This window comes from Strongylocentrotus purpuratus, unplaced genomic scaffold, assembly GCF_000002235.5.
Source record: "Strongylocentrotus purpuratus isolate Spur 01 unplaced genomic scaffold, Spur_5.0 spur5_scaffold_16, whole genome shotgun sequence".
In the NCBI taxonomy this organism is placed as follows: Eukaryota; Metazoa; Echinodermata; class Echinoidea; order Camarodonta; family Strongylocentrotidae; genus Strongylocentrotus; species Strongylocentrotus purpuratus.
In genome coordinates this window covers 18,917,411-18,928,737 of record NW_022145601.1, presented here as the reverse complement: position 1 = coordinate 18,928,737, position 11,327 = coordinate 18,917,411, and the positions used below count along the sequence as shown (strand labels likewise).

At 38.0% G+C, this 11,327-nt stretch overlaps 1 protein-coding gene across 1 annotated transcript in view; it reads right to left on the bottom strand.

Annotated features, from left to right (window-relative positions):
- Positions 1–1,070: 1,070 nt before the first annotated feature.
- Positions 1,071–11,327, bottom strand: part of LOC105437307 (myb-like protein X) — a 35,843-nt gene continuing 25,586 nt past the window's right edge. Inside the window, exons 8-11 of the mRNA XM_030987444.1 lie at positions 5,738–5,821; positions 4,604–4,694; positions 4,129–4,362; positions 1,071–2,724 (exon numbers count right to left, since the gene is read on the bottom strand). Of these exons, the coding sequence (XP_030843304.1) occupies positions 1,082–2,724; positions 4,129–4,362; positions 4,604–4,694; positions 5,738–5,821 (2,052 nt within the window). The 3' untranslated portion in view covers positions 1,071–1,081. The remainder of the gene's footprint in view (positions 2,725–4,128; positions 4,363–4,603; positions 4,695–5,737; positions 5,822–11,327) is intronic.

The following is an 11,327-nucleotide window of genomic DNA, read 5'->3' as shown; positions in this document are numbered from 1 at the left end:
TTTATAAATAAGTTTTTGTTTTGGAAATAAATTTGTACAAGCTATAAAGCACTTTAAAAGCGCATACGAGTTATTCAAGTTATTCATATTTCAAATATAAAATATTCTGTTCACCATGCAATATATCACTAATAACTTTCATATCTACAATGAAAAGAATTAAATTCTTTTGTTTTTAGATTTTAAATAAATATCAAATATTTCATAATGAATACAATAATACTGGGAATGATAAGAAGTAACGTGTATATTTCCTGAGTTTAGGATTCAATTGAGGCAAGATTCAAATACATACATATTTCAAATTAGAAGAATAATAATAAACACAAATATGTTTATAATAAGAAGAAAAGAAATCTTCTTTGTACTGTCTATTACAATAATCAGCTGCAATAGAACAAATGGATCAATTTTAAAAGTGATAAAACATATATGGTAGACACATAATGATAATAATTTAGAGAATACGAAATGTATTTAATTTGAAGATGAATAAAATTAAGAACACAATCAAATGATTCACTTTTCATAAATAAATAAAGCATTTCACGAAATGACAAAGATCCTTACCCTCATCCCTTGTAGATAACCTACCTACAATAATCCAATATAATCATGAGTCTTATATTAATAATAATATATTAATAAATACAATAAAGAAAATTATAAGGTACTGCAGGAGATTATTCCTCGACATAGAAAAAATACAAACAAGAAATAGGAACACAAATTGTTAAAGCTTTTGTACCATCTATGTATTCCAATTTTTCCCACACACTGAGCCATTTTGTATTGTCAAATTCAAACAAAAAGTTCTATCCAAAACAATCTAAAAACAGAAGCATCATTTTATCGTACAATCCAAATATGAAGATATATCATTTCTTCATGACACTGGTGAAATTGTCATTGCAGAAAATCAAGAGTTTGCAGGAAAAAAGGCTTTTCAAATACATAGTGCTGTGTAATACATGAACATAATTCTTACTAAAGAGAATTTCTTATAAAACAGTCTGTACTGTGAGTGTAAACTACTGAAATTTCAATACTATTTGGCAGCTCTGTGTTAGATCAAACAGACTTACTCTTCCATGTCAAAGGGTTCAGAGTCCTCGCTATCATTCCCATTAGCTGCTGCAGCAGTAGCGACCATCACCCTCTTCTGCCCAGGAACTGTCTGAGGCTCATCAGGTTCGGACCAATCAGCTGGGTCTGGACTGCACTCCAGGATGTCAGGTGGGTCCAAGGTCTTCAGGAGTTTGGTATCTTCAGCAATGGTGTCATCGATCTTCGGACCTTGACTGAGCTGAGAGTCCTGCCCTGGTGCCTCCTCTGCGTTGGTAAGATGCTTGTCACTTGCGTCTCTTTGGTGCTCACTTGTGTCTGTTTGGTGCTCCCTTGTGTCTGTTTGGTGCTCACTTGCGTCTTTTTGGTGCTCACCTGCGTCTTCCTGGTGCTCAGGCTTGGGCAGGAGTTCCAGCTGCTTGCCCGTCATCTGAGATAGAGGAAATGCTAGAGGATCGCTGTTGTTCTCTTTGGCTGGATCTGCTTCTGAGGTTTCCGAACAGTCTTGTTTGGTGTTGACCTCAAGGATCTTGCTGATGTCAACCGACGTCTCCTCGTCAAGAGCATCCAGACCACCTCCACTGGCAGGAGCGGGGGGTGCGGTTGTTGTACAATCTGGAAGATTTGCCTCAGAAAGGCTGTGTCCATCTTTGGTTTTGATGCTGAATTTAGGCTTGAACTGTTTCTTGATGCTCTTGGCAGGACTTGTCCGAGTAACTTGGAGATCAGTAGAAGTAACTGCAGGGACATCGGTGGTACTCACAGGAGACTCAAAGGCAACTATACTACCTTGGTCCGTCTCATTAACAATCTCTTTGATGAGCGCTCCTATCTCTTTGCTGACTGAAGACTCTTCCGCAGGAGTTGGTTGTTCTGGAAGAGCTGGGGCTGGTTCTACAGCTATCCGTTTTGGTGCAGAGAACACTGGCTTCTTTGCTTTCTGGAAACTAGGTTTCACCTTTCCTGCCCCTTTCTCTTTCTGATCAGCGACTTTACCATCATTGCCCTCTTTCTTCTTTTCCTCCTTTCTCTTCGCTTTCGTCTCCTTCTTCACTCTCTTCCTCTCTTCTTTTTCCAAGCGTTTCTTCTCCTTCCTTGCAGCTTTTTCAGCATCATCTTCTTTTTCAACATCTTCAGTGACATCTCCTGCATCACCTTTCAAAGCTTTCTTCTCAGCTTTCTCTTTCTTCTTTAATTCCTTCTTTGCTTCCTTTTCTTTCTGCTTCAATTCTTTCTTCTCTTGCTTGGACTTTTCCTTCTCTTCTTGTTTCTCCCTATCTTTCCTTTCCTGTTCTTCCCCCTTTTCCCTCTGCTTTTTCTCCTCCCTCTCTTGCTTCCCTTTTGCTTTCTGGTCCTTCTTTGCCTGCTTCTCCTTTTCTCTTCTCTCAATCTTTTCTCTCACTTCAAATTCCAATAGTTCCAACTTGCGCATCTCTTCCTCCTTCTTCTTCTGAATCCTTTCCAGTTGTTTGGACAGTTTCATCTCAGAGGTTTGTTTCTCCTTCGATGGTTTCTCTGATCTTTCTCCTCCCCCTGTCTTATGTTTAGATGAACTCTTGTCCTCCATCTTCTTAGATGTACCCTTCCTCTCTTTGGCTGGTGGTTCGCCATCCTTGCCATCATCTGCTTCCCTTTTCCTAGATGGTGATTCTTTTTCACCTGGGATAGAAAAAAAATGCATATGAAGTGCAGGTTACACAATCATGTAAATGTAAAAAAAAATTGTATATTACTTATAGCTTTAAATGATACAGTATATTGGATTCTTCGATAGAACTCACATTCCAGCACACCGTTGCACAAATATATAATTTCAGCTTTAGCACTAATAATGAATACTACTACTACTACTACTACTACTACTATTGCAAGAACATTCACTACTACATGTACTACTACTACTATTAATAATAATAGTAATAATAATAATCATCATTATCATCATCATCATCATCATCATCATCATCAATTCAATAAACTCAAATCTTGTGAAAATTTCAGAAATTGTTTGTTTTGATGACTCTGAAACACAGTGTCATTAAAGGTAAAGACCAGTTATGGTCATGCGATTGCATTGTGAAAGAAACGTTGTGAAATCGATCAGAATAGGTTGATCATCTAGCATCTAGCATCTGCAAGGTTCTGGAATCATCAAAATGATAAGAAATTTGGCCCATTCTTCGTAAAGTTACAAGCACTATACACAGAAAGATGTATATGGGACTACCCTATATCTCTCACAGACCATGAGAGAAACAAATTTACCAAATATATGAATTAGTAGGCGGTTTCCCGGCAAATTTTTTATCATCATGTATTAGTCAAAACATATTCTTTCACATGATTGGTAATGAGAGCTTCCATTTCATTTTTTGAAATTGGGGCGTTTCCAATACTGGTCTTTACCTTTAAATTAGGGCATGCATATTTGATCCTCAGTGATTGTGCCCTAGATCTTTTCATACCCGACATGGTGAAGATCGATTTACTAGAGTTTGTACTGCCATTCACAGCTTTGTATGAACAAAAACTTCCGCAGGATATAACTTTCTTGAATCTGGACTCCTTGTGAGATCTGCGAAAGTTTCATGTATGCAACTATTTCTGGTTCTACAGTAATCAGTATCTTGGACCTTTAAATTAAAAAAATATTAAAGATAAAGTTGAGTTCTGGTCATGCGATTGCACTGTGAAAGAAACTTTGTGGAATAGATCACAAAGAGTTCATCATGTAGCATATAAGTTTTGGTGTGTACTACAAGGTTCTGGAGTCATCAAAATGATAAGAAATTTGGCCCAGTCTTGGGACACGAACAAGCACTGTACACAAAAAGATGTATAGGGGACTAAACAAACATGTGGGACAAAAATGAGGCCTCATTTTTAAGCTGTTACTTGTCATATTTAGAATATGAAGGCATTTGAAGAGCCATGCTTTTCAGGGAACATTTTTTTCTCTGATGTTCTTCCACACTTGCATAATAACAATGATAATGCTCACAAATGATTTTCCCCTCTCCCCAGAACTCAACCTTCTCTTTAAGCAAATGAACCATGCCTTACCTATCTCCATCTCTTGAAGGAGGCTCTCTTGGACCTCATCCTCCACCTCCATCACAATGTTCTGGACCTCTCCTAGAAGCGCTTCAGCCTCATCCAGGATATCATCCATGTCGGAGTGGCTTAGGAGTGAGCCGGGAAGGCTGGAATCCTCGTCTACGATGACCCGTTTCTTGGGTTTGGGACCTACGATGACCCTTTCCTTTGGTTTGGGGCCTTTCATCTTGCGTGGCGGCTCTATATTAGAGTAGGAAGAAAAAGGTTTCATTTGTAACATTGGTAATAACAAGGTGTTTAGTGCATGAAACATGTTCAACAAATAAGCAATATGATTCCAGTACATTGCAATACACAATAATACTTATATGCTAGATGATCAACCTTTTCTGCTCGATTCCACACCGTTTCTTTCACAACGCAATTGCATGACCAGAACTCAACTTTATCTTTAAATAAATCTAAGGAGGCTATTCTTTACCTGCATGTTGACCTTCATCGCTTGTCCTCTCCTTCTCCTCACCCCAGGGACCCTTGAAGCGTGCACTGAATCCGAATGTCTTGATCCTCTCCTGTACTCAACAAAGCAAAAGCATAGGAATCAATCATTAAAGACGCATAGTAGTGGGCTCTCCTGGGAATTTTGACACGTTACTTTATTCTCTTGGGTATCGAGTGGCAAATGTAGATTAATGCCTTCCCAAAGGACATTAGTGTCGTGTCGGGATCAAACCACAACCTTTAATTTCAAGTCAAGTGCTGAAACCACTCGACTACGACAAATGACAGTGATCCCTAGTTATATTTTTAGCAGAAATGCCTTTCAGAAGAAGTGACAGGCGGATGAGTTGGATCGAGTTACATAGCACATCAAATAACCTTAACCCACTGAAGCTCTTCTTGGTTGGCCATTCTATAACACATAGCCAATACAGTCAAACCTGTCTATAGTGACCGCCCAAGGGAAACACAAAAAAGTGGTAATGTGGAAAGGTGGTCTTTGTAGACAGGTTTCTTCAGTACATGTTTCAATGAGAAACCATTTTCAAGGGAAACGAAAAATGTGGTCTTTGTAGACAGGTTTCTTCAGTACATGTTTCAATGAGAAACCATTTTCAAGGGAAACAAAAAATTTTGGTCTTTGTAGACAGGTTTATTCAGTACATGTTTTAATGTGAAACCATTTTCAAGGGAAACAAATATGTGGTCTTTGTAGAAAGGTTTCTTCAGTACATTTTTCAATAAGAAACCATTTTCAAGGGAAACAAAAAATGTGGTCTTTGTAGACAGGTTCCTTTAGTATATGTTTCAATGAGAAACCATTTTCAAGGGAAACAAAAAATGGTGGTCTTTGTAGACAGGTGGTAACTAAAGCAGGTTTGACTGTGCAATGTAGATGGTGACAAGCTTTGATGACATCAATAGGATCAACAGCACCCTGGGGCAGCCGAAATAATCATAAATCACATGAGCACGTATCCAGTATTTGCCTTTACTCGGTCATGTGCGGAGTGCATTTACAAACTGGCTAATTATTCAAAAAAGAGGTCACACAAGTTCATATTGATTAATTATATGATGACAACTCATGTATCAATGCTCAATTCAGTTTTACCTTAATTGGTAGTTTTTGCGCTCCATCTGCTATTTCTTTAGCTGCCTTTATCTTCTGTGAGTAATCATGACCTTTGAGGGTCATCTGTAAAGAAAAGAAAAGTACGATACTATACAGTAATGTTAAAATGTATACACTATATGAAATAACATGGTATTTAAACAAATATGTAACTCCTAATAAAATGGCTTAAACCACTGCATGCAATTACCACAATTGAATATTGAGAGCAAATCATTACTATTAATTTTCCTGAAATTCAACAACAAGCTTACAAAACAAAACTGTTCAAGATTTATATGTTACAGAAACGTGCAGCTCGGTTAATAACAAATAGTCATTATATGTCTCCAAGTTTACCATTATTTATTAAACTGAAAATTATTCCTGTATATGATTTGATCAAACTTAATACATGTATATTTATGTTTAAATTTCATAAAAACCTGTTACCATCTGTTTTTAATAATATGTTCCACACAAATTCTTCTATTCACAATTACCCCACTCGTCAACGTCTAAATTTACATCACCCACTCTGTCGTTCAACTTCACTGTATAATTCTATATCATTTGTTGGGGTACGGGAGTGGAATTCCTTGAATTATGACCTAAGATCAAGTTCTACAATTACCAGATTTAAATCAATGTATAAAAAAAGTATTTTTCAATCCATGGTTGAGTAAGTACTTCTCTTTCCCATCTTTTTTCTACTTTTATCTCTTTCTGCCCTATTTTCGCTTCCTTCTATTCTTTCTCTGTAACCTTCTTTATGAACGTGCGTGTGTGTTGATGTACGGGTGCGTACTTGTATTATTTAAGTCCTTTACTTTGTATTGTTAATTTATTGTCATTATCTTCTTATTGTTTGTTTGCAGGGCCCCGATTACAAGCAGATTTCTGCTTCTTAGGGTCCTAACCATTATATTGTATATTGTACATTGTATTTTCATTGTAAATTGTTTTTATAGTGGTTAAATAAATGAAATGAAATGAAAAAGCTGAAAACACCCCCGCCTTCTCATTTTATTTTACCATGGAACAGGTAAGAAGCAGAACCTCCTCGGTATATGTAATAGGGACCATAACCTCATTCAAAAAGCTTCAATAACCATACTGTTGGATGTACTATTCATGGTTTACTTCTTCTTCTTCTCCTTCCCCTCCCCCTTCCCCTTCCTCCTCCTCTTCTACTTCTTTTTTCTTCTCCTTCATTACTACTAATACTACTACCACCACCACCACCATCACCACCACCACCACCACCACTACCATTACCACTTCCACTATCACTACTACCACTACTACTACTGCTAATATGGGATTTGTAAATACACTTGAAATCACATGCTTATTTCTAGTTTTCATGCATCTCTCTTCCTCTTAGAACTACTCTTTTTTTTCATTTCTCTCTCTCTCTCTCCACCCTCCCTCCCTCTCTCTCTCTTCTTGTAGAGTACTATCTAATCATTCTTTTCTCTAAAGTTGTAAAGCTCTGCTTATGTCTCAGGAAAAACAAAAATTTGTTGGTCAAGCTTCCTCTCTTCTTTGATCACTGACTAAATATCATATCACCGCCATATCCTACAAGTAAAATAAAATATCAATAAATTTCCTCTTTTAGAAATGAAAAAGTACCTGTGCTTGATGATCTTGATTTGTAATAAGAGCCAGTCTCTGATTAAATTTTTTCGATTGAATTTAAATGAATAAAAAATAACAGATATATATTTATTTTGTATTTGTTTATTTGTATGACATTTCATACAAGAGAGAAATATGACGCACTTGAAAAGGAAGTTGTACAAGCATGGAACTGTAAAATAATCTTGGATATTTTGGGTGACTGATGATTTTGTGATGTATATATATATATATATATATATGTCAAAAGGGTTGAGGTATAATATGTTGCTGTATAATACCAACATCACCATGGTTTGTGTCTTTATAATTGCAAACCAGTAAAAAAAAAAACATGCAATTTTGCTTATGTGTTTAATATGCACTATATAAAATAGTTTTATTATTAGTAATTATTATTATTATTATTATCAAAAGGCGTAAAGAGAAGGTTGAGTCCTGGGAAAAGTGAAAACTAATTTCTTATTAATAACTCAGTTTTTATATAGCGCTTATTACAATCACTAAGCGCTTCCAAACTTGAAGATTAATACCCGGCTTTTAGCTGTGCTGCCATTAGATGTCACTGTAGAAGAGTTTCATAGAAAAAAGTCCCCTGAAGTGAATTGTTCTTCAAATGCCCTCATATAATCAAAATATGACGAGTGATAATTACATGTACTAGGTTGAGGACAACACTCTCTCACCACAGGTTTCAGTGGCGGATCTAGGAGGGGGGGGGGGGGGGGGGGGGGGGGGGGGGGCACAGGGGGCATGTGCCCCACCAAAAAAAAAGTATGTTAAAATCAGTCCTAAATTTGCCTATAAAATGTACTGAAAAACAGGGGCGTGCCCCCCCCCCCCCTGACCAAAAATAAAATTATATATATATATTTTTTTATTAAAAAAAAAAAAAAAAAATTGCCAATGGCTGACCTAAAAAGGTGACCTTACCCCCCCCCCCCCCAACAGAGCAAAATGTCAAATAAAAAAATTTTGTGACCAAAAAAAAAGAAGAAAAGTGTCCTCTTACCCCCCCCCCCCCCCCCCCCCCCCCCGGCTTTTATTCAGCGGTTGGCTGAGTTGTTGCAATTTTTTTTTGGACTAAATATATATATATATAAACTAGCAGGACCCGCGGAAATCCGCGGGATCCTAGAGGGGGGCGGGGGTGTAAATAGATATATAGAGACTGTCTAAATTGAAACCACCAAGAACTTTAATTGCCATTCAGGCCATTAAGAAATATACATGTTAAGCGTCCCCGCCCGCTTCCTTTTGGGGGGCCGCCTCCTATTTTTTTTTTTTGAAATTTTTTGAAAAGTTTTTTTTTTTTTTTTTTTTGGAAAGAAAAAAAAACAGCGTCCCCGTCTGCTTCCTTTTTGGGGGCCGCCTCCTATTTTTTTTTTTTTTTTTTTAATTTATTTATTAATTTTTTTTTGAAAGAAAAAAAACATGAAAAGCACTGCTAAAATGTATTTCTGATTTTAAAAAAAAAAAAAAAAAAAATTGTCGGCCGCCATCTTGAAAAATAGCCCGAATGTCAGGAAAAATGTACGGAGCGGCCATTTTGAAAGAAAAAAAAAGAAAAAAAAAGGGCCTCCTCCTTCCCATTTTTCAAAAAAAAACAGGACGCTAAACATGTTTTTTTTTTTAATTTGGCCTTATATAAAAATTTAAAAAACGATCCAACTGTACCGGTAGTTATCCTTTAAGCCACTGGAACTGCGTAGAGTTCCGTAGTGTGGCATACCGATTACGCAGAAATTAGGCTGCGTATTAATGGGAAAATAGTCCCTGCGTAGGTTATGCGTAGGCTGGCGAAAAAAATTAAACAGGTTGAATTGTTTTCGTTCATCTTGCGTACCCCTTTCCGTCCCTCAGCATATAGTAACATAGGCCCGCGTAGTCAGTACGCAACACTACGCAACTCTACGTATTGACCCCACGCCAATTAATGACCCGCAAGTGTCACAAATAAAGTATTAAAAACATGCTCATCTGACCCTAATTAAACGCCTAAAACCCCCGAGCTTTCGGGGGTTTATGGCCCCTTGAAACCCGTGGACTCCACGCCTATATTATATATACACTCAACCGCTGCGATCTGATCTCGCCCCCCAACTTTGAAGAACGTCACCCCCGAGCTTTTGGGGGTTTATGGCCCCTTGAAACCCGTGGACCCCACGCCTATATTATATATACACTCAACTCAGGACCCGCGGAAATCCGCGGGATTCTAGAGGGGGGCACAGGCAAAAAGTAAGTTTTTCATGTCGGGGGCTCCATTTCAAATTTTTGGGAAATTTTCGGGGGCTACTTTTTCAACTTTCGGGGGCTCTTTTTTCTGGGGCTACTTTTTCATTAATTCATAAAAGGATAGGCCTACACTTTGTTGAGATTTGTTTAGTAGGCTAAGGTTTCAGGCTTCCTACTTCATAATTGCCTATTTAAAAAAAAAAAACATTTTTCTAGTTCAATAACTAAGTTTTCATGCATTGATTTGATGCAAGAATTGTAACATAATAGACCCTAGATTGTGATTATTTCTGACCATGAATTTCGATAAACATTTTTCAAAGTAAAATTTTCACAAGAAAATCAGACAGTCGTTTAAAAACGTAGACATTAGTAATACTTTTACTAATTCTAAGCTCAGGTTTCGTAAATCTATGCACGAAACTATATTGAAATCGCGGCAATAATGATGCAAACCAACAGATAACAATTTCAAAGTGTCAAATCTCTTCGACTCGGCCCAGGTGAACTCACACACACTACAGCGTAACTCCAGCTAGGAAGCTCGAACACCGGCGCCGCAGGCGTCGGACGCCTACGGTGCGCGGTGCCGGTGTTGCATGGAGCTTCCTGCAAGCTCATTTCAACTCACACACCGCACACAGCAGCATTGTGTGTTGACTGAAGGCAGCTTGCGACTGAATTGTCAGTCCAATGGTTTTCTTGTGAAAACTTTCCTTTAGAAAATGATAATCAAAATTTAGTAGCATGGCCGTAATAATCACAAAATAAGCTTTCATTTCATACCTCCATTCACGACACCTATATAAAAATCGCGGCAATAATGATGGAAATAGGTCCCTAAGTTTGGACGTGGACGGGAAGCTTCGTGTGTATCTCTGTGGCTCGTGCAGCTACTATACAATGGATATCCTATAGAAAGATGCTTTACTCGGGTAAGCCCGACCCTGTGCGTCGTGCATTTAATACGCAACTTAATGTGAGTGGACAGTCATCGGTCGTGTGTCTACGGATGTCATGTTGAATATCCATGAGGTATCTCTGTCGTCACGCATATCCTGCATTATGCATATCGCGTCTGTTTTCGCCCTGGACGTCGACACGGAGGGGGACCTCGGGCGGAGTATAGCCAATTCCACAGAGTAGACTCTCCCGCGGACGATGGCACCGGGCACGGGTACCCGGAGGGGAGGGTTCAGGAGGAGATAGCCGCACCAACTTCGGTCGGCGATCTCATTAAAAAACAATAGAAAACAAAGGCTCGCCGAGACGTCGCGCCCCCCGCGGAGCCTTAGCGTATTACTTATATAGACTAGCAGGACCCGCGGAAATCCGCGGGATTCTAGAGGGGGGCGGGGGGTGTAAATAGATATATAGAGACTGTCTAAATTAAAACCACCAAGAACTTTATTTGCCATTCAGGCCATTAAAAAAATATACATGTTTAGCGTCCCCGCCCGCTTTTTTTTAAATATTTTTTTAAAATTTTTTTTAAAAATATTTTTGAAAGAAAAAAACAGCGTTCCCGCCTGCTTCCTTTGTGGGGGCCGCCTCCTATTTTTTTTTTATTTATTTATTTTATTTATTTATTTATTTATTTTTTTTGAAAGAAAAAAAACATGAAAAGCACTGCTAAAATGTATTTCTGATTTTAAAAAAGAAAAAAAAAAATTGTCGGCCGCCATCTTGAAAAATAGCCTGAATGTCA